Below are 26,969 nucleotides of genomic sequence, written 5' to 3' on the forward strand. Positions count from 1 at the left end.
CGGGGGTCTGCGTCCCCTCTCTCGGGGGTCTGCGTCCCCTCTCGGGGTCTGCGTCCCCTCTCGGGGGTCTGCGTCCCCTCTCGGGGTCTGCATCCCCTCTCAGGGTCTGCGTCCCCTCTCGGGGTCTGCATCCCCTCTCAGGTTCTGCGTCCCCTCTCGGGGGTCCTGCTGGCGTTAGTTGGGAGCTGTGTTTTCAGGAGGGCCGGTGCAGCCTGCTGGTGGACTTCCCTGAGCTTCTCCGGAGGGTGGTCTGGCTGGGCCGTTTGATCTGAGAATGTCTTATTCGACGTCTTTAGGCCCTTATTCCTGAGTGATTAGGATCTTGGAAAGAGGAACTTTGTCCTACCTGACAGTGTGGGGCTGGTCGCCGGTGTTCAGGAGCAGGTGCGAGAGGGCTGTGTGTCTGTCTGTCGGGACAGGCATGCCTGCCGGTCAGCTCACTCACTGCGCTCATCTGCAGCGTGAGCCTCTCCCGTGGCTGGACTGCTGTCCTCAGGGTCGGAGACCCTGTGCTTTACCATCGCTGAAGGTGAACTCTCAGCCTTGTGCAGGGAGAAGGGGTGTTTGTCAGCTCTACAGTGTGGGGCAGGGGCGGAGGGGGGTCCGTAGAGATGCAGGACTTCTCGAGCAGACTCGGAGAGGCGTCTTGTTCCAGCACCGCCCTCCCCTCCCGCCCTCCCTCCCATCTGCCCCTCCTGTCCTCCCCTCCCACCCTCCCCTCCCCTCGTCCCCCGGAGCTCCCCACCGCTGCACACCCTGAGCACTCGGGCAGTGGGAGCGTCGGTGTGACTGCATCTCAGCTCTGCCCGGGCTGGCTCAGGACCCACTCTCTGGGCTCGCTAAACTGGGAAACTGGCCGGCCAGCTGGCCACTTCCAGTGCCCAGGCACGTGGCTTTGGCCGGCCGGCCGCCTCTGGTGCCCAGGGTGGCTTTGGTCTCCTCTGCTGTTTTGTTGTGGCCTTGTCTTTGTGGTTTCAGACCTTAAAAAACAACCTTCATTCTTCTTCAGTGGCTTTGGGGCGGGGTAGTGACAGTACCTGCACGTATTTAATCTGGAAGTGACCAGTGAGATGCTCACTTCTTCCCAGCATCTTCATAAACAGGTAGATTTTGACATCGTGGGTGTGCTTTAACACAGGACAGTTCTTAACCTCATGTATGCTCACTCTGTTAACTGGATAAAATGCGCGATGCGAGGGCTGTGGGTTGAGTTTATTCGGTGTCTGAGCACAGGGGCCTGGGAGGCAGCGTCTCCGAGACCCTGAGGAGCTGCTCGGAGAGGTGGACGCTGAGCCGGGATGGTGTGAATTTTGATGAAGGCGCTGCTTGCAGCCAGATCTCGGGGGAGGCTGCTGCTGGCCTTGAGGGCCTTGCAGTTCATGACCAGTGCTTTGCTGCGTGTGGGACAGAGCAGGCATCTGGGGCTGACGACGTTCTTCTTCAGCAAACATGCTGCCTCTTCAGGGGCCCAGGCATCCAGAACACAGCCTGCTTCGTCCTGCTCGCCCCTCAGAGGGTTCTTGTACGTCGCAAGGCCAGTGGCCAGGGACTTGTTCCTTGTGGAGCTGAGTGGCGGGCAGCCTGCCTTGTCTGCACCCATTTGGCCAGTGAAGCCCTCTCTGAGTTGGCTTCTGAGCCCTGTTGACCAGTCTATTACTGTTGATAGCCCCTGCTTTCCTTTCTATTTGTTTATCTGACTGTCAGGCCTCAGTTGCGGCCTTGTGTCAGGCAGGCCTGTTGTTGTGGAGCGCGGCCTCCAGAGCACCCGGGCTCAGGAGTTGTGGTGCACAGGCTTGGCTGCTGTGCAGTGTGGAGGATCTTCGCTCCCCCAGCCAGGGCTTAACGTACCCCCCGCACTGGAAGAGAGTCTTCGCCACTGGACCACCAGGGAGGCCCCTGCTGTCGCTGCTTTCTGTGTAGCGGGATGCTCTAGGCTCTTGTATGTCCCCTCCTCCAACCCAAGAATCGGCGTTCTCCAAGGGGCCTTCTTGCTGTTTATGGACATGTGGGGCCTTGAGACCCTGGAATTGGGGTGTGCATACGTGGATAATGACATCTAAAGTTAATGTCTCTTTTTCTTCCCAAACAACACAAAGAAATTAAAACGCTGTGTTTTCCCTGGTTTCATCTGCTTTGTTGTTCTTCTCATTTAATGTTTGTTCAGTTCAGTCACTGTTGTGTCCGACTCTGCGACCCCACGGACTGCGGCACGCCAGGCCGCCCCGTCCATCACCACTTCCTGGATCCTGCTCAGACTCACATCCATCAAGTCAGTGATGCCATCCAGCTGTCTCATCCTCTGTCGTCCCCTTCTCCTCTTGCCTTCAATCTTTCCTAGCATCGGGGTCTTTTCCAAAGAGTCGGTTCTTTACATCAGGTGGCCAAAGTATTGGAGCTTCAGCTTCAGCATCAGTCCTTCCAATGATACTCAGGACTGATCTCCTTCAGGATGGACTGGTTGGATCTCCTTGCAGTCCGAGGGACTCTCAAGCGTCTCCTCCAACACCACAGTTCAAAAGCATCAGTTCTTCGGCGCTCAGCTTTCCTCACAGTCCAACTCTCACATCTATGCATGACTCCTTGAAAAACCATACCTTTGACTAGATCGACGTTTGTTGGCAAAGTAATGTCTCTGCTTTTTAATATGCTGTCTAGGTTGGTCATAGCTTTTCTTCCAAGGAGCAAGCATCTTTTAATTTCATGGCTGCAGTCACCATCTGCAGTGATTTTGGAGCCCAAAAAATAGTCTGTCACTGTTTCCATTGTTTCCCCGTCTATTTGCCATGAAGTGATGGGACTGGATGCCATGATTTTAGTATTCTGGATGTTGAGTTTTAAGCCAGCTTTTTCGCTCTCCTCTTTCACTTTCTGCCGTAAGGGTGGTGTCATCTGCGTCTCTGAGGTTACTGACGTGTTTGGCGTCTACCTGATTAGCCCTTACTGTGGTGGGATTTTTAGCATAAAATTCACCGTCTTGATCGTTTTTGAGTGTGCGGATGTTAAGCATGTTCACGTTATTGCTGCGCAGAGCTCCGGGACTTTTCCGTCTTGCGAAACTGAAACCGCCCCCACGAACAGCTCCGCCCCCCAGCGCCCCTTCCGCTTCCGGTCTCTGAGCCTGGCTGCTCGGGGCCCTTCACGTTAGTGGGCCGCACGAGATCTGCCTGCGCTCCGTTCAGTTCAGTCGCTCAGTCGTGTCCGACTCTCTGCGACCCCATGAACCGCAGTACGCCAGGCCTCCCTGTCCATCACCAACTCCCGGAGTTCACTCAGACTCGCGTCCATCGAGTCGGTGACGCCATCCAGCCATCTCATCCTCGGTCGTCCCCTTCTCCTCCTGCCCCCAATCCCTCCCAGCATCAGTCTTTTCCAATGAGTCGGCTCTTCGCATGAGGTGGCCAGAGTATATGACATGCTTGTTTCTCTGAGCGTCCTGTCTTCAAGGTCTGTACTGGCTGGAGCAGGTGTCAGAACCGCCTTCCTTTTCAAGGCTGAGCAGTGTTCCAGGGTGTGGGGGGACCACGTTTTGCTTACTGGTCATTTGCTGACAGGCCTGTTTCCGCTGCTGGGGAGAAGCTGCTGCGAGCGTGCTGGGCACGTGCCTCCCCAGAGCCCTCTGAATTGTGTCGGTGCGCACGCAGGCGGGGCTCGCAGGCCCCCGCTGATTTTATTTGTAACTTTTGGAGAAGCTGTCGTGCAGGTTCGTGCCGCAGCCACACCACTTTCCATCGCCCCAGGCACCGCGAGGAGCTGTGTGTGAGTGCAGGGCCTGGGCAGTGGCCAGGGCAGTAGCCGGGGTGCTGCTGTGGCCGTTGGGGTGGGTCCCCTGCCCACGGAGGGCTTGGCAGGGAAGACAGGGCAGACCGGCGCCTGCTCGGCTGTGGGGACAGCCGGGGAGGGCGGCTGTCCTCAGGAGAGCACAGCCTGAGGGCCACACCGCCTTCCAGACTGTTCCTCAGGGAGCCTCTGTGTGGGCTTGTAGCGCCGTGAATCAACCCTGCATGCCGCTGAACGGGACAGAGGGGGCTCCTCGCGGGTGGTGCTCCGTTCCGGCTTCTCGCGCTTCAGCTCTTGCTTTGGGAGCCTCCGTGCCCTCGCGCGCTCGGCCATGAGTTCACGCTCCTCCTCTCTGTCCCTCCGGCTGGTGGCGGGCCTTTGAGGAGCTTCATTTCCAGGCTGTTGTGGGTCTGCTGCTCCGGAGGCTCTGGGCTCTGCATGCTCGCGGGTGGGCACCAGGCACATTCTGACGGGCGGCACCGCGGGTCGCCTTGGCCGGGTGCTGTCCCGCAGCTTCCCACGGTGGCCCAGCAGTCTGTTCTCCGCGGCGGCGCCTGGCGCTGGGGCTGCTGGCTGTCAGCACTGTTTCCCAGTGTAACCATTTCACTGGCCTCACTTTGTGGTTTACTTTGCATTTCTCTGATGATCAATGAGATTGAGCGACTTGTCATACGTGTGTGAGCCTCTTTTCTGTGATGTACCTCATCAGATCTTTTGCTCACTTAGCGGCCGGGCTAGCTGACTTTATTTATTGATGTCTGACTCACTTATGCATCATGGATGTGAAGCCCCCATTCTGTGTATGTGGTGCAAGTATCTCCTACTCTGTGGCTGCCTTTTGACTCTCTTGATAGAACCCTCTGATAAGTGGAAGTTCTTTTTTTTTTTTACTTCACCATAAAATAGTCCAACTTACCAATTTTTCCTTCATGGTTAGTAGTTTTGGGTCCAGTTTAGAAATGTTTGCCCACTCCAAGACCACGCTTACTTCTGAAAGCTTTCCATGTAAAATGCACTTGAAGTGGACTCTGGTGTGGGCGTGAAGTTTGAGTCCAGGTGTGGTGGTCTTTTCTGTTGGGACATCCAGTTGTCCCTGCACCTGTGGTTGAAAAAGTACTTTTAACCCTCACAGAAAGCCTGCGGTTTTAGGACCAGTGCCCACATTCTCAGATGGGAAACCGAGGCTCAGAGAGGAGCAGCATTTTGCTAAACGTCACAGAGCTGACAAGTGGCAGAACCGAGGTGTGAGCCCAGTAACTCCAAAGCCAGTGCTTTCCCTCAGTTCCCGTCTGCAGAATGCGTGGCATGAAGCTGGGCTGAGCCAGCAGGCCTCCTCGCAGGAGGCCCTGTGGGCCTAGGGCTTGAGCCAGCCAGACATGCGGAGCCCAAACACGTGAGGTATGCTCAGGTGGTGTGCGACCCTCACACACGAGGGGGCCCAGGACACCGCCGGGCTCGGGCCGCGTGCATGCACGCACACGAGTATGTGCGCACGCGCACGCCGACAGTAGCAGCCGTTCCGGGGGCTGGGGCTTCCCTGTGGCTCCCTCAGGCATCTCCAGGCACCAGCCTCTCGCAAGCGCGGAGCTAAACCGGCTCCTGTGAGGCCGCGAGTCTGAGGCTGGTAGGAGCCGTGCCTGGACGTGCCGTGACAGCAAGAAGCACGTCATTCTGCGGGTGTGACAGCCTCGCCGCTTAGCTTGGGCTCCAGCAGAAAGGTCGGGGCCCACACGGTGGCAGCTCTGAAGCCAGGCGCTCGCGAGAGGCAGGAGCCGGGGGCGGCGACTGCCCGCGTCCGATAGGGGAGGGGCTGCTGGGGAGCACCACCAGGCCTGGCGAGGGTCTCTCCCAGGGGCCCGTGGGGACAGCGGCCGGCTGGGAGCCAGGAGCGAGGCCTCCTGCGCATGCTGAGTCCTATTTGGTGCCGGCCACTTGTTTTAAGTTGTGTGATTCCCTGTGCACGAGGGCACGGATACCTAAGCAGGAGAGGAGTGTCAGAAGGGAAGGGGTCTCCCCGCCCGAGCCCCCGCCCCTGCCCCCGCCCGAGCGCTCTGGCCCCTCTGCTAGTCCTCCCGCTCCCAGTGCAGCCCTCGAGGACGCAGACGTCCTCCCTGACTCCCTGACTTTGGGCCCTGTCTCTGCAGTGAAAGGCGAGGGCCGGCCTGGGGTGGCCGCCTGCCCCCTCCTCCGGCTTGTCCCAGCTCTCCGTCACCTGCCGCATGTGGCCCCTTGGGGCCCCTGTATGGGTGCGTCTGTTCCCTGGCTCGCCTTCGAGTAGCCCTGGGCAGGCCCGTGCTCGCCCTCCTGGGGGCGAGAGGCCTCGGCAGGACTAGGGGACTCGGCTCTTGTGCCCCCGCCGTCCCCCCCGGTCCCCGGGGCTCCATGACCCTCTGGGCGGCCCCCACGGCCTTTCCCAGGTGGGAGGGGCCCAGCCTAGAAGCGGGGCTCGGGGGCGCCGCCCCCAGTGAGTGAGACTTCTCTCCGCTCTCAGGAGGCGTTCAGGCGGCACCGGGGGCTGCAGCTCCTGGCCCTAGTGGAGGGCGTGCTGCCCCGCCACGGCCGCGGCCGCCACGGCGCCTGGCACATCTCCCTGAGCAAGCCCAGCGAGAAGGAGCGGCACCTGCTGATGGCGCTGGTGGGCGAGCAGGGTGAGCGGGGCGGGGCTCGGCGGGGCTGCCTCGTGGGTCATGGGGAGAGGGCGAGGGCGGATCTGGGCGGGAGGACACAGGCCCGTGTGCCACATGGGGTCTGAGGGCCTGGGGTCGGGCGCCTCGCGGCCACGGCGGTGCTGACAGTGCCCTCTGCGCAGGCGTGGTGCCCACGCAAGACGTGCTGTCCATGCTGGGCGACATCCGCAGGAGCCTGGAGGAGGTAAGAGCGCGGGGTGGTGGAGGCACGGCGGGGCGCGGCCTGATCCAGCCCCCGAGGGGCATGGAGCCACCCGCAGCCGCCTTGTGAGCCATGTGAGACGGCAGGTGCGCACCCAAGCTATGGAGGGGGGTGGTCAGGAGAGGCGCAAAGCGGAGGGGGCCTCGGGGGTCTGGGAGGGTGGGTAGCATTCTCCGGGTGAGCAGTGGAGAAGCACCGTGTCTGCTCAAGGAATCCTGCAGAGCCTGGTGGGCGGGGGAAGAGTCATGGGAGGGTCACCACGCACTCCTGGGGACCTGGGCTGAGAGGACAGGCTGGCAGACCCCCTCCAGATGCACCTTTACTCACCTCTCCCCTTGAGGACAGCCCGTGTCCTCCAGGCCCTGTCCACTCGCTGGCATCCAGGCCCTTATCAATCCCCTTCACGCTCGCGGGCCTGCAGTGTCCACGGCAGAGCTGAGGTATGCGAGCCTTGGGCCCCCCTCCTATCTCCTGCGTGCCAGGCCAAGAAGGGCGGCGCCACGGACGCTCCCTCTTGGTGTGAGGCTTCTCGATAAGCGCACGGAGTGCTGAGGGCCAGACTGGGTTCTCTCTTGGGCTCATTGCACCGGGGCTGTGAGCAGGGAAGCAGCCCTGTTGAGTCCTGCTGGTTCCTGTCTAGATGAGAGCAGAGAGATGCCCCCATCGGGGGCACGGCCGGTCTCTGCCCCAGATGCCCCATGAGAGGCCGTGTGGGGCTGGCTGTGAGCTGTGGGGTTCACGACAGGGCGGGACTAGTGGGCTCTGCCTTGTGTGCAGGCCCTCCTGCCTCTTCCCACCCAGGGGTCTGGGTCTTCTGGCTTCACCAGACGCTTCATTCAGATGGATTTGGCTGAAAAGCACACTGGGGCTTTATTGTTGTTTTAGCAAAGAGTACTTTTTAAAAACATGCATGTGTTGTTTATTTGGCCCCACTGGGTCTTCGCGGCAGCGCTTGTGATCTCCAAGCTTGGCGGCCGTGAGCAGGATCTAGAGCTGTGGCGTGACGCGGGCTTAGTTCCCTGACCAGGGGTGGAACCCAGGGCCCCTGCATCGGGAGCGCTGTCTACGCCACTGGACCACCAGGAAAGTCCCTGGGCTGGGTCTTTGGAAGGACACAAGTGGGCAGGTTTTCGCGTGTGCATTGGTGGTGAATCCAGCAGGAAAAACTGAACCTGGACAATGTAAAAAGTGGGAAAGCACTGGAAGGCCATTCACAGGAAGAAGAGCTGACCCCGGCCTGGGAAAGGAAAGCAGCAGAAAGCGCCCCCAGCTCTCTGCTCTGCAGGCGGCATCCCCTGCCCGCCCTGGCACCTGTCACCTTCTCTGCCCCTGGGCCTGAGACACTGACGGGAGAGAGTCTGCCCAGCCCAGGGGGTGAGGGGGTGGGGCACAGCAGCCACTTGCCCAGGGCCAGCTGCCCACAGTGTGGGAGTGCTGGGCAGCTCAGTGACTCTGGTGACCATTCGGCAGGAATAGGAGGCTGGGGGGCAGCCCAGGACATGGACACCCACCCCAGGGTGGGAGCTGAGCTTCTGGAGCCAGGTGGGGCAGGTGTGCAGTGGAGAAAGTGCGGAGGCCCCCGGCTGCCCTGTCTGGGCCCACGTGGGTGGGGCAGTGTGGTCTGTGACAGCCAGTTCACGGTGGCCTCTGGGGATTGGGCACCCCCAGGTGGGCGTGGGGCCGGACGTCAACCACAGTCGGGTCAGAGCCACGGCGGGCCTGCTAGAGGAGGCTCGGCCCTCCTGCGAGGGTGGTGGGCTCAGGCAGGGCCCTCTCCCAGCACAGGTACCAGGCCTGTTCCCCGTCTCTGAGCCCTCGTCCCATAGGCCCTGGGGGGAGCCTGGCACCCAGGGCCCCAGCTGAGGAACCGGGCCCCTCCCCCCCCAGATCGGCATCCAGAACTACTCCACCACCACCAGCTGCCAGGCCCGGGCCAGCCAGGTGCGCAGTGACTACGGGACGCTCTTTGTGGTGCTGGTGGTCATCGGCGCCCTCTGCGTGGTCATCATCGTACTCGGCCTGCTCTATAACTGCTGGCAGCGCCGGCTGCCCAAGCTCAAACACGTGGTGAGCCAGCTGGGGCGGGTGGGGCTGGGGCCGGGGACTGCCCTGAGCGGGTGCCCGCAGGTCCGGCACCTGAGGCTGTGTCCTTGGGCTGGGAGGGGTGACTGCAGTGAAGCATTTGTGCGGAGGAAAGCGCCAGCCTCCCTCAGGTGCTGGGGGTGCGGGCCGTGGGCCGTGGGCTGCGGGGTCGCGGGCGACAGCCCCAGGAGGAGCCCCTTTAGAAGGCGTGAGAAAGGGGTCCGCTGGGGTCCGGGGGTGGGGGCCCTGGCTGCTGGGTGGGAGGCTCGGTGGTCCTCTTAAAGGGTTGTTAGAGCTGGGGAAGCCGCGGCCGAGGGCCTTGCGTCGTCAGGGCCCGCGGGGTCAGGGCCGGCCAAGGGCTGGGGTGGGGGCGCGGGGTCCAGCGCACTCGCCCAGCGGCCCCTCCCGCCGCAGTCGCACGGCGAGGAGCTGCGCTTCGTGGAGAACGGCTGCCACGACAACCCCACGCTGGACGTGGCCAGCGACAGCCAGTCGGAGATGCAGAAGCAGCCCAGCCTGAACGGCGGCGGCGCCGTCAACGGCCCGGGGGGCTGGAGCGCGCTCATGGGGGGCAAGCGCGACCCCGAGGACTCGGACGTGTTCGAGGAGGACACGCACCTGTGAGGGGCTGTGCCCCGCCCGGCCCTCGGCGCAGGGCCCCCCCCGCCGCCCCGCTTCCCCCGACTCAGGACGCACCCCGGCCCCGCCCCCGCCCGACGCCCCTCGAGGCCGCCCCGGGACCCCATTAAAGCCGTCCGGAGAGCACGCCGCCCGCGTCCCCTGCGCGACTTGTTCTTGTGCTGGGCGGGGGTGAAGGGGCGGGCAGGTTGCGGGCGGGGCGCCGCCTCCCCTCTCGGTCCTCCGGTCGCCAGGCGCCGCTAGGGAGCGGGCGGGGCGGCGCGTGTTTATATCCGCAGGGCGGGGCGGGCGGGGCGCGCTGGTATCCGGCGGGCGCCGCCGCCCGAGGTGGTTCGGCGTCGGGGCGTCTGCGCCATGGACACCTGCGATCTGTTCTCTAGCTGCAGGAAGGGGGACGTGGGCCGAGTGCGGTGAGGACGCGAGGTCCCCGGGAGGGCGCGGGGGCGGTCCGCGGAGCGCCCGCTGAGGGTTGGGGGAGGGCACGGGCCGGCCCAGGCGTGGACCCCCGCCCCCAGCCGGCGCCCGAGCTCCAAAGCAGGCCCTGCTGGTCGAGGAATTCCTCCGAGCGGGGACGTGGGTGCTGGCGTGACTTGTCCCGGGGTTCCGGTGGGCTTAGGGTTAGGACTGTGACACGGACGCCCGGAGGAGGAGCAGAGGGTGGAGGGAAGAGAAGGGCCTGGCGGTCAGATCCTGGGGGCGGGCCTGGGATCCCCGACGTGGCTACTGATGAGCCACAGACCGGTGCTGGGAACGTCTGGGGCCGGAGTCAGGCTCCGGTTGTCGGAGAGCCTGGGCGCTGCCGTCGCCGTCACCGCGGCCGCGCCGGAGGCGGTGCGACTTGCTTGGGAGGTGAGACACCTACTGTTTCCCTTCTCCGTCCTCCCCTGGAGCCCTCCCCGGGGGCGAGTCCCGACTTTCGAGTCCTGCTGCCTCGCTGGGGTCCTCCCCAGGTCGGGTGCCCCTTGGGGTTTACTTGGTAGCCTCCAAAGCCTGGTGCTCTTCAGAACACTCTGGGTCCCTCCCGCCTGGTCATGTGCCCAGGCCTCGAGCATCCTCTGTGGTCCCCCCTGCCCGCGCCCGTCTGCCGCCCTGTCTCCTGACGCCCACCTTCTGGAGTCTCCCGCTCTTCCCTCTCGCTCAGGGACCCTGCAGGCCTCCTGCTGGGCGGCCCCTCCCAGCGCTGTCAGCCGGTGCTCAGCCTCTTCAGCAAGGAGGCCCACGTTCCCACGTCCACACCCTGTCCTGGCTGCTTGGCCTTCAGCACCTGTCCTGCGCTGCCTCTGCCTCACCTGCCCTCACCGGGAGAGGCTTCCCTCCTTCCCCTCCCGCAGGCCTTCTCTAACCCTGTCCCCCCTGCCCAGGTACCTGCTGGAGCAGCGAGATGTGGAGGTGAACGTGCGGGACAAGTGGGACAGCACCCCACTGTGAGTACCCGGGGGGGGGTAGTGGGGAAAGGCGGGTGGCGCCCTGCGGGCCTGACGGCACCCTGGCCCCGTCCCCTCAGGTACTATGCCTGCCTCTGTGGGCACGAGGAGCTGGTGCTCTACCTGCTGGCCAACGGTGAGTGCAGGGTGGGCGGTGGGCGCATTCCTGCACCCCCTTAGGGGTGCTCTCAGAACCCGTTCCCCGACTCCTATCTCCGGGGCCCAGCTCAGCATCTGCCCAGAGCCCGAGAGGCCAGTCTGACCGGCGTGAAGTCCCACAGGGCCTCCCAGCTGTGCCTCCCGTGAGCTGGAGAGCCTGGCCACGTCCGAGCTGCCCCGTGAAGTGGGCCCCTCTGCCCCCGGCCAGCCCCCGCCGGCACCACTGCTCTTCCTCGGCGCCTGGGCACGTGCCGTTCCCTCTACTCGGACGGCTCTTTCCCAGGGGTTCGCTTGGCTCAGGTCGCTGCTGCTTTTCTGCCTCGGCGCCTTCCCCACCACTGCACCAGAGCCACCCTTCACCTTCTTAGCTTTCTTCAGAGCCCCTGAAGCTGTGTGTGTCCTTCTGCCCCTGGAAGCCCAGTTTTCTGCAGACAGGGGACTGTCTGTCTGTGGTGTGTCCCCGGGGCCCAGCATAGGTCAGGCCGGCCTCCAAGGTGTCTGTGTGCCCGGTGGCGTGTGCCCAGGGCCTGGCGGGGAGGGTGCTGGGGCAGGGCAGTCCCGGGGCCCCGTGTGTGTCTGTGTGTGTGGGAGGGCGAGCACCTCCCCGTCCCCAGCCGTGGCGGGCAGCCCTAGGCCCCGCTGACGGGCAGCTCTGCTGCCCTCAGGAGCCCGCTGCGAGGCCAACACCTTCGACGGTGAGCGCTGCCTCTACGGCGCGCAGAGCGACGCCATCCGCCGGGCGCTGCGTGACTATAGGCAGGTGACGGCCTCCTTCCGTCGGCGGGACCTCTACTACAGCTTCCTGCTTCGGTGAGCCGGCCTGCCGGGGCCTGCGCCGGGGAGGGCTCTCCTGCTGCACGGGACTCTGGGCACACCGCTGAGCCCCCCACGGCCCACAGGCTCCTGGAGCAGGGCCTCCACAGCGACGTGGCCTTCGTGGTGCACGGCAAGTCCTTCCGGGCGCATCGCGGCGTTCTGGGCGCGCGCAGCACCTACTTCGCCCACATGCTCGACACCAAGTGGAAGGGCAAGAGCGTGGTGGTCCTCAGGCACCCCCTGGTGCGTCAGCGGGCGCTGGGGGAGGCGCGTGTGGTGTGGCCGTCTCTGACCCTGACTCTGCCCACAGATCAACCCCGTGGCGTTCGGGGCGCTGTTGCAGTACCTGTACACAGGTGAGCTGCACTCGGTGGGCAGGGGCTGCGGCACCAGACATGGCCCTGGGGCCGCCGTTTCCCTCTTGGGCTCGTCTGCTGTGGTGGGACGGCCCAGCTGCCGCCTCGGTCAGCTCGTCCACCCACGGTCTGAGGTCCTCTTGCTGTCCTGGGGCCTGAGAGCTCGGACGGCGGCCCTGTAGCCAAGTGGTTGGGCAGATGGACCACCCGCCTCCTGGGGGTTCGGGGGGCAGCCAAGGGCTTCCTCAGTCCCTGAGTCTCCCCCCGCACTGCCCCTGCACCCAGGCTGCCTGGACGTCGGCGTGGAGCATGTCAGCGACTGTGAGCGCCTGGCCCGGCAGTGCCAGCTGTGGGGCCTGCTCGGTGCCCTGGAGGCCAAGTGTGAGTGGGGCCATCCCGGCCTCAGGCCCTGGGCTCGGGCGGGCACCTGCGGGCCGCCCACCCCCTGAAGCAGCAGACTTTTCCCCGCAGTGGCCTCCAAGCCGGGTGTGTGCGTGAAGGTGCTGACTATCGAGCCCCCCCAGGCGGACCCCCAGCTGCGGGAGGACCTGGCCCTGCTGGCTGACTGCGCCCTGCCCCCTGAGCTCCGGGTAAGGCCCCGCCCTGGGCTGCGGGTTAGGCCCAGAGCCTGGCACTTCCCTTTTGTGAGCCCCTCTCTCGCTCTGTCGGCTCTCATGTCTAACTCGACCCCTGGAGCAGCGTCACCTTCCAGGGTGAGCTAGGACGGGCCCGGGCCAGGCTGCTCTCCCTCGCGCCTGCCCCGAGCCTGCCCCGAGCCTGCCCCGCCTCCCCCCAGGGCGATCTCGGGGAGCTGCCCTTCCCCTGCGCCGGCCTCAGCAGCTGCCCTGACGTCTGCTTCCGTGTGGGCGGCTACGACTTCCTCTGCCACAAGGTAGGCGGCTTCGCCCGCAGACGCCCACCCAGCCCTGCTCCCGGGCAGCCCCGCCTGAGCCCAGCCTCCTGCAGGCCTTCTTCTGTGGCCGCAGCGAGTACTTCCGGGCCCTGCTGGATGACCACTTCCAGGAGAGCGAGCAGCTGGAGGCCTCAGGCGGCCTCCCGGCCGTCACCCTGCACAGCGTCTCGCCCGAGGTCTTCACGCACGTGCTGTACTATGTGTACAGCGACCACACCGAGGTGCGTCATTCGCCCGACCAGCGAGGGGAGCGTGCGCCCGTGTGGACTGCGCCTCCAGCCAGAGTGCACTGGGGACCCCAGGGTGCCTTCAGCTGCCCCGAAGGCAGCCGGCGTGTGTGCGGTCCCTGTCAGAGACCCCAAGAAACAGCTGAGGAGGAGGGCTTATCTCTCCCTTCTCTGCGGTGATGCCCAGGGCAGCGACAGCACCCAGCTGGGAGGGCTCAGTGGGGGAGAGCACCCTCCGTAGGCTCCCGTCACGGCCACTGCTGGACGAGGGGACGCCCGAGTGGGGGCCTGCCCTGCAGCAGCAGGCACAGGTCTCAGGGTCATGCGGGTCTCAGGGCCGAGCCGGCCTGCGCCGCGAGCCCGCCTTCAGTCTCCAGGTGCCCTCCCTCACCCTCTGTCATTGCAGCTGCCGCCAGAGTTGGCCTACGACGTGCTGAGCGTGGCTGACATGTACCTGCTGCCGGGCCTGAAGCAGCTGTGTGGCCGCAGCCTGGCCCAGCTGCTGGATGAGGACAGTGTGGTGGGGGTGTGGCGTGTGGCCAAGCTGTTCGGCCTGGCGCGCCTGGAGGACCAGTGTACTAAGTACATGGCCAGAGTCATCGAGAAGGTGAGTGTGGGCCCCGGGCGGCCGGGCCTGGGCAGAGGACAGACCCTGATCTGGCCTGTCCACAGCTGGTGCATCAGGAAGACTTCGTGGAGGCCGTGCGGGAGGAGGCCGCGGCCGTGGCTGGGCGGCAGGAGACGGACTCCATCCCACTGGTGGACGACATCCGATTCCACATGGGCAGCCTGGTGCAGACCCACCACGCCATGGAGCAGGCCGCAGAGCGCCTGCGGGTGCTGGAGGAGCTGCTGGTGTCCATCGGCCTGGACTGCTGACCGCCACACACGGGGCCGTCAGGGAGCCGGGGGCGTCCCAGTGGCTGCAGCGGCTCTCTCCACTCTGCTGGGGGCCCCCAGAGGTTCTCCTGGGGATGAGGCCTTTGTCAGCACAGACCAGCCCGCGAGCTCCGGGGCTGGGCCCCACTCAGGGCATCCTCCTTCAGCCCCACCCTCCTGCCGTGTCTCCCTGGGGGAGCGGGCTGATTTCAGGGCCTTCCTCCTTCAGCCCCACCCTCCTGCCGTGTCTCCCTGGGGGAGCGGGCTGATTTGCACAGAGCCGCCACGAGGGGGCCAAGATGTCAGCGTGGCAATAAAGCTTGACTTCACGGTGGGAGCCTGTGTGCCAGGACGGGGTAGGGGGCCTCATCGACAAGAGATGGTGTTGGCTGGGGCCCTGAGACCTGCCTGCCGGGACCGGCCCTCTGTCAGCCAGGCTCCTCTTGCTGAGGTCAGCCTGTCCCCCACCCTCAGGGGCCAGGGCAGATTTGGAGGAGCCAGCAGTTGCTTCCCCGGCGACGAGGGGAGCCATCTGCAGTCTGGTACACACTTGGTGAGCCCCGCTGTTCTTACCGCCGTGGGGCTGAGGACAGAAGCCACTGTCTGTGTGACCTCAGCCCGGAGCCCAGCTCCCCATGCCTGTTTCTAAGCGAACGCTCAAATCAGTGTTCAGACATGTTACTGGTGAAAATGATCCGTGCATTCTATGCCAAGCCTAGATCCCAGCAGTGTTCACATTTGGGGAAGTAGACCAACCACCAAGAAAAAATGCAGTGACGGGAAGTTGTCGGTGACACGGAGTGTGGGAGCAGCCTGTGGCCCCCCAGGAGACGGCCTGACTGCAGGGCGAGAGCCGCAGGCAGGACGCTGCTTCGTCATCCCGGGGGGACCGGAGCACAGCCACGGCTGATATTTCTGTGTGAATTGTCGGCATTTGGGTCACTAGTGACATTAAAATATTGCTTATTTTGATTACCCAGGTTTTTGGTGCTCCTCAGTTTTGCCCAAGGCAAGTGCTTCACTTGCCTCTCCCCAGTTCTGGCCCTAACCCCAGAATAGTTTTTGCCCTTCTAGAATAGCCTTCCCACCTGCAGGAACGAAGGCTCTGGATGTGTGCTTTGTTCCACCTGGAAAACTGCCTAGCCTTCAGGGCCGGGTCTCCCTGCAGCAGGCTGAGGAGGGGCTGGGGGTGGCAGAAAGCGGGGCGTGCAGTCCCAGGGCTGGGGCTGCCCGCCTTCCTGGAGCAGAAGTTCTGAGGGCACCAGCAGCTCTCACCTGGGTAAGGTCTGAGCCGCAGCCTCAGGTGGGGACTGGTGAAGGAAGAAGCTTCTGGAAGCCCGGCTGCGAGTCCCATTGTGACCTGTGCTGCGGCAGCTGGGCCCTGGGCTAGAGCCGCAGCGTCCGTCCTTAGGGTGTGTGCAGGGTGGCGCTGCCAGCCCCCGACGCTGGTGTGCGTCCCAGGGTCCTGAGGGCCCCCTGCGGGAGTGGGGTCCACCCACTGAGTCTCACCGTGCCCTTGCTGTGTGTGTGTGTGGGGGGGGGGGATGGTGGCGCCACCAGCCCCCGATGCTGGTGTGTGTCCTGAGGGGCCCCGGATGCGTGGGCTCAGCCCACAGCCTCGGGGGGAACTCTTCCTGAAGGCGGAACATGCTCAGCTGGGCACGTGGTGCAGCCCTCTCCACCTCTGGGGTCTCGGACCCTTGTGTGCTTTTCCCGAGGCCTCGGTCTCTGCAGTAGCTGCCGGTCGGGCTCTGAGGGTCTCTCCTGGCACCTCAGCCCCAGTTGGGGCCCTGCCTCACCCCCCACCTGCTCACCTGCGCGTCAGCCTCTGCGGGTGGATGCAGCCCGGGTCTCCCTCCCGCAGAGCCTCAGGTGCACACCTGGCTCCTCCCCCAGCTCCCCTGCCCTCAGCTGCAGCCAGGCCCGCAGGGGACGGCTCTGGTTTAGAGCCTGCAAAGCCCCCTTTCCTCTCTGTCCTCCTTGCCAGCTGGGAGGCGTACGCCTTGGCAGGAGCAGGAGCTGGCACCTTGGTCCACGGGCAGGAAGCCCCGCGCTTCGAGCAGGGCCGTGAGGGCAGGAGAGACAGGTGCGGCTGCCCCCCAGCCTACCTCGCCCCCCAGCCTGCCCCCACCCTCCCGTCCCCCCAGCCTGCCCCCTCGGGGGCTGCAAGTCCGCCCCAGGCTCCAGACGCTCCAGCCAGGGTCGTGGGCGCCGCCCAGCGGCTGGTCTTGGTGTTGCAGCCACTGGCTGCACTTCCTCACACACCATCCTGGGGGCTGCTGCCACGACCTCAGCCCGGCCCCTCCGGCACCCACTCTGTTCTCGCCTGGTGCTCCATCAGCTTTTCCTGCCCTGCTGCCCTTGGGCAAACCGTGCCACCCCACCCGGTTCTGGGAGCAGCCCCCATGACCACGGGGCACAGGCCACGTGATAGCCCTCGGCAGGAGTGTCCGTGGGGTGGGGACAGCCCAGGAAGACTGCCCACGACCCACCGCCCAGGGAAGCATTTTCGTATGCTGAACAGGGATTAGTGGCACAGGGTCTCCCAGAGTAGACAGGCCTGAAACCAGTGCAGGCTGCCTCACCAAAGGAAACTAAGCAAGCGACGGGAGCAGGGCCGCGGATACGGGCCTCCTGCCTCAGCCCTGACTGCCATACGGAAGGGCGGCCCACTCCATCGCGCTCAGGGCAGTGGGTCGGCCATCCTTCAGGTCTAGATGCCACGCGGGGGAGGGGGGCCTCTCCCCAGGGGCAAGGCCAGCTCTGGACACCCACGGGGCCTACCCCAGGGCGAGAACGGCATCAGACGTCGTCTTAGGAGAACATCCAAGGTTGCAGAGTAGAGACAGCCTGAGCCCACACCCTCCCACAAGCACGCCAGCCGTCGACGGAGAAGACCAAAGCCTCCCTGAGATGACCTACGACTGACGCCATGAAGCAGGAACCATGGCGAGACGGCGGAGCCCCCCACCCCGGGGGGGTGACGCTGCAGAGCTTCCCCCGGGAGGGAGCGCTGGGAGCCCACCCTGCTCCCCACGCAGGGGTGTGACCCCGGGGGCCCCCGGAGCATCTGGCTGTGAAGGCGTGAGGCAGAGACCCACAGACTCACACTGACAGGGCCGCACAGAACCTCACGCACGCCGAGCCGGGCAGGAGTCTGGGCCGGACCTACCTGCTGCCCGCAGGTCGTCTCCTGGAGAGACGGGGCAGCTGGGGCTCGCCTGGACACACTGGCCCTGTGAACACAGCCCCTGGGCTGAGATCCAGGCCCGTCAGACCCAGAGCCTGGAGACTCAGTCACACAGCCCCGGGGCGGGGTCACAGCCCCACCCGGCAGCAGACAGGCCGCCTTGAGGGCCCCCTGGTGGACACGGCCCTGCCCACCAGACAGCCAGGACGCAGCACCGTCCACCCATGGGGCTGGGCGGGCACTGGGCCCGCCCTCCAGGGAGGCTGCTAGGCCAGCCTCGCCCACCAGAGGGAGACACGGACACAGAAAGCAGAGTCTAAACTGGACAGCCACATGTAAAAGAAATCAGAACATTCTCTACCCCCACACACTCAGACAGACAAAGTCAGAGTGGATTAAAGACCTACATATAAGGCTGGCAACTGTAGAACCACTAGAGGGAAACTTGGGCAGAACTCCCTTTGACATGAATCACAGCGGTATCTTCTTGGATCCATTTCCTAGAGTAATGAAAATAAAAATAAACGGGACTTTCTTTTGCACAGAAAAGGAAACCATACCAGGGACAGACAACCCACAGAATGGGAGGAAAGACTGGCAAGCAGTATGACTGGCAGGGATTAGTCTCCAAACTACACAAGCAGCCCTATAGCTGAGCATCGAAACAGCAAACGACCGTAAAAGATGGGCAGGAGATCTGTGCAGACGTTTCCCCAGAGAAGACACAGAGACAGGCAAGAGGCGCAGGAGAAGCTGCTCAGCATCACAGTTACTAGAGAAACGCGAATCAGAACTGCAGTGAGGCGTCACCTCACACTCGTCAGGATGGCCGTCATCAGAAAGTCCAGAAATAGTAAATGCTGGAGAGAGAGGGGAGAAAGGGGAGCCCACCTCCACTGCTGGAAATGTGAACTGGCGCAGCCACTCCAGAGAACAGTATGAAAGTTCCTTAAAAAACCAACCGTAGAGTTACTGTGTGTCTCAGCAGTCCCACTCCTGGGCACCATCTAGGGAAAAACCACAGTCTGAAACGTGCAGCCCAGGCTTCACAGCGGCACGGCTGTCAACAGCCAGGGCTAGAAACAAGGCGCCAGCCGAGGAGTGGACGCAGACGGCGCGGCACACGCGCTCTGCAACGGAGAGCCGCTCAGCCGAAAGCACCGTGCCATCTGCAGTGACACGGGTGGGCGTGGAGACTGCTAGCTCACACAAAGACTGCGATCACTTCGGGAAATCTTTAAAAAGTGATACAGATGGACAAGACACAGACTCACAGGTTTAAAAGACATGGTCATCAGCAGGGAGCGCGGGGAGGGGTAGGTTAGGGGTCGGGATTAACAGATACTCGACCACATACACAGCAGCCAACAAGGGCCTGCGTGGTGCTGCTCAGCACTCGGTAATGACCTACACAGCAAAGGGGTCTGAGGAAGAAAGGGCGTCTGCAGATGTGAAACCGAGTCACTCGGTTGCACCCCTGATACACAGCCCTGAAACGGCCATGTGCTGTGCTCAGTCGCCTCAGCTGTGTCTGACTCTCTGCGACCCCACGGACTGTAGCCCACCAGACGCCTCTGTCCAGGGGATTCCCCAGGCAAGAATACTGGCGTGGGTAGCCATGCCCTTCTCCAGGGGATCTTCCCGATCCAGGGATCGAACCCACATCTCTCAGGTCTCCTGACCTGGCAGGTGGGTTCTTTACCACTAGCGCCGCCTGGGAAGCCAAAACAGTTTCAGTTCAGTCGCTCAGCCGTGTCCGACTCTGCAACCCCGAGGACCACAGTCGGGCACGACTGAGCGACTGAACTGACAGGCTTTTTGGCAAAAGCTATGTTCCCATGTAAAATAAAAATCACAAAAAGGAAACCATAGTCCTGCACCCCCAGACCTGGCCCACCCAGAGCTGACCAGACCCAGATGCCCCCACTCCCGGGACCAGCTGGGCCCCAGCCCTGCACACTAGCAGCCAACGCAAGCTTCGGGACCCCCCCAGACTCCCCCCCCAATTGTCAGGAGCCACGCCCCCACCCCGTCCCGTGGTCCCCCACTCCAGCACCAGCTTCGCCTGCCTGTAGGGGGCACCACCACCCCAGGCCTGGCTTCCCCACCAGGGGGTGGGCACGGCCCAGACTCTTCTGGGCCGACTCTGCCCCCAGTGAGCCAGCACCAGCCAGGGGCCCTAGGATTCTGGAAGCGGCCTCCGCGTGACCAGATCCCGCTCACCAGCAGCATCGACACAGGGCGGGGGCCGGGCCACCCACCTGCCCACCAGAGCCCCCGTCAGCGCCCGGGGAGAGGGGACGCCCAGGACACTCCCACCTCACCCAGGTCAAGAAACGGAACTGAGAGATGGAAAGCAAACAGCACCCGGACAGGAGGAGCTGGCAGAGGAGCACACCCCAGACAAGGAGCAGGACAGACCCCAGCAGCAGACCCGAGTGATGTGGGACGGGCCACCCGCCACGGGAGTTCAGAGCAGTGACTGTGGATGGCCCGGGACTCAGGGCAGAGAGACACGCAGGGCGGTTGAGACTTTCAGGACAGCAGCAGCGCAGTAAACCCAGGGCCTTGGAGGGGCGGCCTTGGGTGGGGGCGTGGGTGTCTGCCGTGCAGGGGGCCTGCACCCGTGACCTCGATGCCGGGTTCCAGCCCAGACAGCGCCTCTCCCCAGCTCTCAGCAATACTGGCCCTGGACCCGGGGACCAGACCGTTATGAAGACCCAGTTCCCGCAGCTCAGTTCCAGAGGGCACAGGGCTCCGAGGGTCCCCCAAAGGCTGGCCGTGGGCCGACAGGCTTGGAGGGTTGCGGCGGGAAGAGCCACCGTCCGAGTCCCGGGACGCTCACCCTGGCCACCCTGCGGGACAGGAGGCATTCGGGGACAGGCCTAGGGCTGGAGGGAGCCGGTCGGCAGGACACACCTGGGGCTCGGGGGGACGGGATGCAGGCAGGCGTGCAGATCGCTGCCTCAGGCGCTGGGGAGCTGGGGTGGGCGAGGCAGCGGGGCAGCCCCAGGTCGGGGGGCCAGGGCGTCTTCCTAACCCGTCAGGAGTCGGGGGCCCACAGAGTGCGGTCAGCCAGGAGTCCGCCCGTCTCTGCAGGGCACGCCGGAGTCGATCAGACAGACAGGCAGACGGCAGCATCAGAAACCGTGGTTTATTGGGGTTAGCTGTGTGGTCCTGCATTGCTTGTTACCCGACACACAGGGCCCCACTGACGGCGGACGTGGAGGGAGGTGGCTGAGCCGTGGGGATGACAGCAAGCCAGGCAACTGCGTGGAGTCCCTGTGGTCCTACGGGGGGTGTCGGCGGTCGGCGAGGGGGGTGGGGGCCTGCGGGGCGTCTGAGCACCAGGGCCAAGGGGGCGCCGAGGTCAGCACCCCGTCCCCACCAAGAGCAGGCCCGGGGGCCAGGACCCCCAGTGGCCACTGGCAGCATCTTCTGGAAAGCCCGTCCGCACAGAACCACGTCCTGTGGCCCAGGCGGCCTGAGTGACGGGCCCACACGGGCTCGGCCGCCTGCCTTCCCCTGGCCTCGGTGCTCTGCCTGCCTCAGGGCCAGACCTGTGCACACCTGGCTCCCCTGCACCGCCGAGGGCCGGGCGGGCACGGCCCAGGGGCTCCAGGTTCAGCGTGGCAGGCGACCAATCCAGCACTCGCTGGTACTGCCAGGACGGGGCCCCAGACCCGGCCAGCTGCACCCTGACTGTGGAGGGCGTGCCCTGGCCCACCCCGATGAGGAAAACAGTCCCGGATCCGAGGAACATCTTTCAAATAGGGCCGATTCTTTGACCAGGTTGCTGAAGGCGGCCGAATGTGCATCTCTGAAAGCTTTCAAAGAACATAAGTCCGTGCGTTCAAAGACTCCTGGTCAGACCACGTGCCCACCCGGCATTCAGCTTGGGAAGCGGCCCGCCGTGGTGACCCATTTCCGCATGGGGTGCAGCGGTGGCCGGGTGTGGGTTGGTGCGTGGCATCCCCACCACTCCTCGGCGCAGGAGGACAGCAGGCGGAGCCCCCCCGGGGCATTTTCGGCATTTTTTTTCCTCCTCCAAAGAGAAACAGGGCAACGAAGCCGCTCTCCGTGGGGACCTGGCCGGTCCCCCCATGAGCCCACGCAGCTCCTTCACTGGGGGGGCCGCTCTGGCTCAGCGTGTGGTGGGGGGGCCCTGGAATGGAGGCAGGGGACCTCCCCAGAAGAGCAGGGCGCAGCGGGACAGCAGCTCCCGCCACTGGAGGACTGTGTTCAGGGGCCGAGCCTTCCCCTCCCGGGGCGCAGCACCCCCACCATGCTCACACGGACACCGAAAGCACCCTCTGGGCGGCAGGGCCCTGATTACCGCACCGGCCAGAGCAGGGAGGGGCGGGGGGCGGGGGTGGGGCACCAGTGAGGGGCTGCTGCGGGGGCCCCAATCACCCCTCTCGCTGGGGCCTCAGGCAGGGCACGACCTGGGACCAGCTCCGGCCCCTGGAAGTGGCTTCACCGTCAAGACCCCTGCTTCCCGCCCACGGCCTCTGCGTCAACAGATGTCCGGCACAGTGGCCCTCCGAGCGTCGGGTGAGCAGTCGGAGCAGCAGCCGCCCTCACGTGCCCGGGAGGGGCGTGGGCTGGGGGTCCCCTCTCATGCCCAGGCCCCCGCCCCCCGGCCCAGCCCAGCCTCCAGGGCTCACAGAGCTGACGCACGCAGGCCAGGGTGGGCCCGCGGGCACTTCCCGGCCTCCGCAGGCACGCAAGTCAGCCTGGCAGTGGACCGCCCCACGTCCCATGGCTAGAGGGGCACAGGCAGGGTGCGGGGCGTCGGGAGGGCGCCCTCCAGTTATTGCTGGGGTTGGGGGGTTGGTCCTGGGACCCTGCAGGGCAGGAGAGGCGGGGCAGGGCTCCGTGCGGCCTCAGGCCTTCCAGCACGTTCTCTGGAAAGTGCCGTGAGCTCCAGTGTTTGCATAAAGTGTCCACCGTTTAAGGCAGATGCAGTGTGGACAGCCGGACAGGTGACAAGACTGTCTGAGTCAGCTGTGCTAGGGAGTCCCCCAGTCTGTGGGGTGTGTGTGTGTGTGTGTGTGTCTCAGCCACGCCTGAGAAGCCAGCCCCTGCCCTTCCTCTGCCCGCCTGCAGACAATGGCCCCACAGCTGGCCAGGGGACTCAGGGCAGGCACCCTGTTCCCGCCACCGCGGTCCTTTGCGAGACCCACGTGTTTATCTCCTGGAAGACGGAGCTGGTCACCTCAGGAAGCTCTTTGTGGAGAATGTGGTAGGCACCTTCGTAAATCTGCAACCAGGAGAGACAGGCGGTCAGGACCACAGCAGGTGGCAAGGCCGCCAGAGAGGACCCCTGCCCTGTGCCAGGGCTGGTCAGCGGGCAGTCTGCAGATGGACGCCCCTCCTCGGTCGCAGGTCCCTTCCTGGTCCCCTCCTGCCACCCCGCCCTGTCTGTGCTCCTCTCCCTGCGGGACCCCAGCCTCCCCAATGTGGTGGTCCTGGCAGCACACGGCACCTCGAGCTGCAGGCTGGTGTGGCCGTGGGATGGGGGGCTCTGGCCTCCTCCCTTCACGGCCCCCCAGAACCCCGTCCAGGCCCCAGGCTGTAGGAGCTGCCCGTGGTCAACGCCTCAGAATCTACATCTCCAGCCTCACCTCCTTCCGGACTCTCCACATGTGTAACCAGCAGCCTCCTTGCCATTCCCGGCAATTTCTAAGAGGCGTCTCCAAATTCCTTTCGCTGACCGCACTAAAGTCACGGGACAGGAAACTGGCCACCGTGACCGCCGCTGCGTGTGCGGCTGGGGGCGCTTGGCGTCCTAGGTGGCTCTGCAGCGCTCTTGTCGTGACAGCCGAGAGCCTGGCCCCGCCACATGCCGGCTCCATGCCCTGCTTCCTGCCCCCTGGAGACAGCACGCTAGTTTCTTTTTCCTTCTTTTTTCTGACCAGGCTACATGGCTTACGAGCTCTCAGTTCTGCGACCAGGGCCCCAGCAGTTGAAAGCACCGAGTCCCAACCACGGGGCCACAGCGGATTCTACTGCGTCTACTGCGATGACTTTCGTCAGCTCTGCTTGTTTCCTGGGGGTGGAATCGCACACACCCTGCGCTCTTGTGAGCGGCTCGTTTCACTGAGCGCAGCACTCTTCAAGGCGCGTCCATGCACGTGGCACCAGGAAGCTATCAGAACCCCCTACCCCCCGCTTTCCGAGGCTGAGTAACGTTCCACTGTCGGGATGGACCCCACTGGGCTCGTCAGGCCTGCGTCTCGGGGCTGCCGTGAGCACGGGGGTGTAGACCTCTGAACCCTCGCTTTCAGGAGCGTCAGAACAGGACTTGCGGTCCCCAGGGCCGCCTCCCCCAGATACCGTCTCCTTCCAGCCCGCCCCCATCCCAGGCTCATCTGAGTAACCCTCTGCCCACCAGCTGGCCAGGGCTGACCCTCGGAGTGGAGCTGGGGAGGGGGGTGGGTGGGCAGAGGACTCAGGGCAGAGCAGAGCTGCAACTCCAGCCCCTGCAGCAGGCTCAGCACCGCAGGGACCACCTGTGTGCCCGTGGTCAAGCAGGCGGCCCCAGATCGGACACCCATGTGGCCGTGCCCGAGGAGAGGCTGCCAGGGGTGGGAGCCACGCACACGTGTCCTGAGGCTTGTCTGCCCCACCGACCGCCCAGAGCCCCCTTCAGGCTTGGCCGCCACTCGGTGCAGACACAGCCTGTGGGTCCACTCTCTCCCCGTCCCTGCAGCCAGCCAGCTTCCTGGTCTAGAGGGAAGACACTCGGGGGGCTTCCCCACCAGAAACGACACTTTTCCGTCCTGTTGTGCCCAACACACAGGCGCTCCCCGGGGCCAGCTGACGCCTCACCAGCACCCAGGATGCGCCTCCCGAGGGCAGGACCCCGCCCTTCCTGATGCGGGGCAGCCGCAGCTGCTCACCTTGAGCGTCTTGTCCTGGCTCTTGGCCGACTCCATGAGCAGGTAGGCGCCCCTGCTGTTGCAGAGGCGGTCGGCGGAGCCCTGCAGCAGCAGGAAAGGCAGCGTCAGCTTGGGCAGCGCCCGCTCCACCCGCGACACCGCGTTGAGCAGCTGGATGCCGAAGCAGACTTTGAGCCCCGCCCGGCAGACCAGGGGGTCCGTGTTGTAGATGTCCACCTGCAGAGAGAGGGGTGTCCGTCAGACCCCGGGGAGCTGCCCCCCGCATGGCCCCGGGTGCCTCGGCTTCCTGCCGGCCGGCCCTGCATCCTCCCTTCCACGCCCGGGGCCCCCAGACAGGCCCAGCCTCAGTCTGTGCCTCTTCCCATAAGCACGTCGTAGGCTGGCGTCGATGGTTTCACGTGGCAACGATATCACAGTTGGCGCGGGGGCAGGGGGGTTGGCGCGGGTCTGCGTATGAGTCTCTCCCCTGACACAGGGTCGCCAGGGTGAACCCACTGAGTCGCTAGGGGTCAGTCAGTGCAGGGACGGGGGCCCGCGGAGGCTTTGGGCTTCATGCAGCGGCCACCTGCGGCCCCGAGAGGCCGGTCCACTGCCCTGGGTACCCAAGGCCACGGCCGCCCCTCTGCCAGACAGGTCCACCCTCCTGAGCCACCCGCCTTTCAGGACCCCCTCTGACACTAGCTCTGCCTGCAGCTCGGGGTCTGAGCCCCGGGGGCTCCCCGGCCCTGCCCTTGTCTCTGGTGTCACTCCACGCACCCCCGAGGGGATAGCGAGGGACCTGCTCGCTAGAGCAGAGACGGGGCAGGTGTCTCAGACCACATCCTGCCTGAGTGGCTTGGCGCCTGCCCACTGACCGGCCGCCAAGCCCCTCAGGGACATGGCTCTGGGTTAACTGCTTGGACAGCCCAAGTGGCTTCCTGCCCCGGGCCCTTTTACCACGCTTGGGGCACAGAGGCCCTGTGTACACGCTGACCGGCCCCGTGCACAGGCTGACGGGCCCCGTGCACACGCTGACCGGCCCCGTGCACACGCTGACCGGCCCTGTGTACAGGCTGACCGGCCCCGTGTACACGCTGATGGGTTGAGACCTGGGTGTCGGGGGGAGGGCAGGCCAGGCGGGCGGAGGGGGCGGCCAGGAGGGCAGGGCAGAGCCTACACCCCCGCATAGGGCAACAGGCTCAGGGGGACCAAGCCCCCTCAGGTAGCCAGCCCGCCCAGTGCCAGCGGCCTCTGCTTTCTGAGGTCTTCCTAGACCTGTCTGGGGTTCAGTGTCCTGCGCCCCGGGCAGGAAGCAGACGGGGCCTCCCCCGCCAAGGCCAGGCCCGCAGCACCTGAGCAGCCAGCACCCACCCTAACCCCAGAGAGGCCTTCCTGGGCGACCACGTCTCCATGACCCTCTTCCAGTGACCATCAGAGTGGACAGGCCTCGAGGGGGAGTTACAAAGCAGCAACACGGGGTCTCTGAGGGGTCAGCCGGGCCAGCGCACCAGGCGTCCTGGCCGCCGTAACCCTGTGGTCCTGCAGGAGGGGACCCTGCCGGGCTTCTCAGAAAGTGAAGGTCGCTGAGTTACGTCCCACTCTCTGCGGCCCCGTGGACCACACAGTCCGTCCGTGGGGTTCTCCAGGTCAGGACACCGGAGTGAGTAGCCTTTCCCTCCTCCAGGGGATCTTCCCAACCCAGGAGTGGAACCGGGATCTCCTGCATTAAGGTGGGATCTTTACTAGCTGAGCTGCCGGGGAAGCGCAGAGGCCCTGGCTGTTCTGCAGCCGCTGACCTCAGGGACCAGCCTCTCTGGGGCTCAGAGGTGTTCCCGCCAGGGTCGCGAGGGGCGGGGGGGCAGGGAGTGGGGAACAGGGGGAGGGGGTGAGCAGACCTCTACGCGGGGCACCGGCTGAGCCAGGCCCCCGTGGTCACCCCTGCACAGAGGTCCGTGCCAAGAGAGGCTCCTGCGGCTCGAGGCTTATCTGTAAGGCACTGGCAGACCCCCAGCTGCTGGAAACAGACAAGTCTTTTGTGGGGATGAGCCATGCGTGGGGCGAGACGCGGAGCGGGACCAGCCTGCAGGGAAGTGACAGCCAGGTCCGCGGGGGCGGCTGGGCCTGTCTGCAGCCCTGGCTGTGCTGAGTTCAACGCACCGGGGTGGTCAAGGCCCCCAGGCCGTGGGCAGGTGGCCTCCCGACCACGTGGGCGGAAGCCACGAAGGCCACAGGAGCAGGGGTCCGATCCTCAGCGCAGGCACACTGGAAACGCTAGGCGGCAGGAGGGGTGGGGGGTGCCTGGAGCGGAGCCCCCTGCAGATGTGAGTGGGAGCAGGGCCAGCCCCTCTTCAGCCCCCCGGGTGCCCAGAACTCGCCATATAGCCGGCCAGCGTGCTTGCCAACCAGCCAGGAGGCGCTTGGAGGGCGTCCTGGTGCAGCGACAGAGAACACTGACTGGGTTCTGGAAGGCACACCGCCTCGGCACAGGACGGGGCGCTCCCAGCGGAAGAGCTGGAGGGGGCTGGGGGTGCCCTGCCGTGAGCAGTCAGAGGTTCGTGGGTGCCGGGAGCAGCCCACGGCTCCTCCTCCTGGCCTTCCCCGCGGGCAGCCTTGGCCGAACAACTGTGTGGAACGTCCATGGCTTTTCCGAGTGGGAGGGGCTCACGGCGTTCTGAGGACGCCACGGTCGAGGCTGGAGGCTCAGTGCGTCGGCGGGGCTCGAAACGTGAGGAGG

The 26,969-nt window shown here is 64.9% G+C and overlaps 2 protein-coding genes across 9 annotated transcripts in view; one reads left to right on the forward strand and one right to left on the reverse strand.

The window, feature by feature from the left end:
- The window catches only part of LOC120868049 (ankyrin repeat and BTB/POZ domain-containing protein 1-like), a 26,874-nt gene extending 12,559 nt beyond the window's left edge, over positions 1-14,315 (forward strand). Inside the window, exons 4-16 of one of the 5 annotated variants that reach the window (XM_040246632.1) lie at positions 6,269-6,425; positions 6,587-6,648; positions 8,554-8,733; positions 10,749-10,811; positions 10,892-10,947; positions 11,870-12,029; positions 12,097-12,142; positions 12,428-12,523; positions 12,614-12,732; positions 12,939-13,034; positions 13,109-13,276; positions 13,689-13,889; positions 13,955-14,315. In XM_040246632.1, coding sequence (XP_040102566.1) covers positions 6,269-6,425; positions 6,587-6,648; positions 8,554-8,733; positions 10,749-10,811; positions 10,892-10,947; positions 11,870-12,029; positions 12,097-12,142; positions 12,428-12,523; positions 12,614-12,732; positions 12,939-13,034; positions 13,109-13,276; positions 13,689-13,889; positions 13,955-14,161 — 1,611 coding nt within the window. In that variant the 3' untranslated portion in view covers positions 14,162-14,315. Of the gene's footprint in view, positions 1-6,268; positions 6,426-6,586; positions 6,649-8,553; positions 8,734-9,674; positions 10,237-10,748; positions 10,812-10,891; positions 10,948-11,386; positions 11,465-11,635; positions 11,781-11,869; positions 12,030-12,096; positions 12,143-12,427; positions 12,524-12,613; positions 12,733-12,938; positions 13,035-13,108; positions 13,277-13,688; positions 13,890-13,954 lie in introns of those variants that run through there. The other 4 variants (XM_040246633.1, XM_040246634.1, XM_040246636.1 and 1 more) reach the window with 4 other exon arrangements.
- A 6,176-nt stretch (positions 14,316-20,491) lies between these two features.
- MGLL (monoglyceride lipase) overlaps positions 20,492-26,969 on the reverse strand; it is an 86,541-nt gene continuing 80,063 nt past the window's right edge. For all 4 annotated transcript variants that reach the window (XM_040246639.1, XM_040246637.1, XM_040246638.1 and 1 more), the window contains 2 exons: positions 24,257-24,472; positions 20,492-22,614 (listed from right to left, as the gene is read on the reverse strand). In XM_040246639.1, the coding sequence (XP_040102573.1) occupies positions 22,489-22,614; positions 24,257-24,472 (342 nt within the window). In that variant the 3' untranslated portion in view covers positions 20,492-22,488. The remainder of the gene's footprint in view (positions 22,615-24,256; positions 24,473-26,969) is intronic.

Source organism: Oryx dammah, unplaced genomic scaffold, assembly GCF_014754425.2.
Source record: "Oryx dammah isolate SB20612 unplaced genomic scaffold, SCBI_Odam_1.1 HiC_scaffold_9, whole genome shotgun sequence".
Lineage (NCBI taxonomy): Eukaryota > Metazoa > Chordata > Mammalia > Artiodactyla > Bovidae > Oryx > Oryx dammah.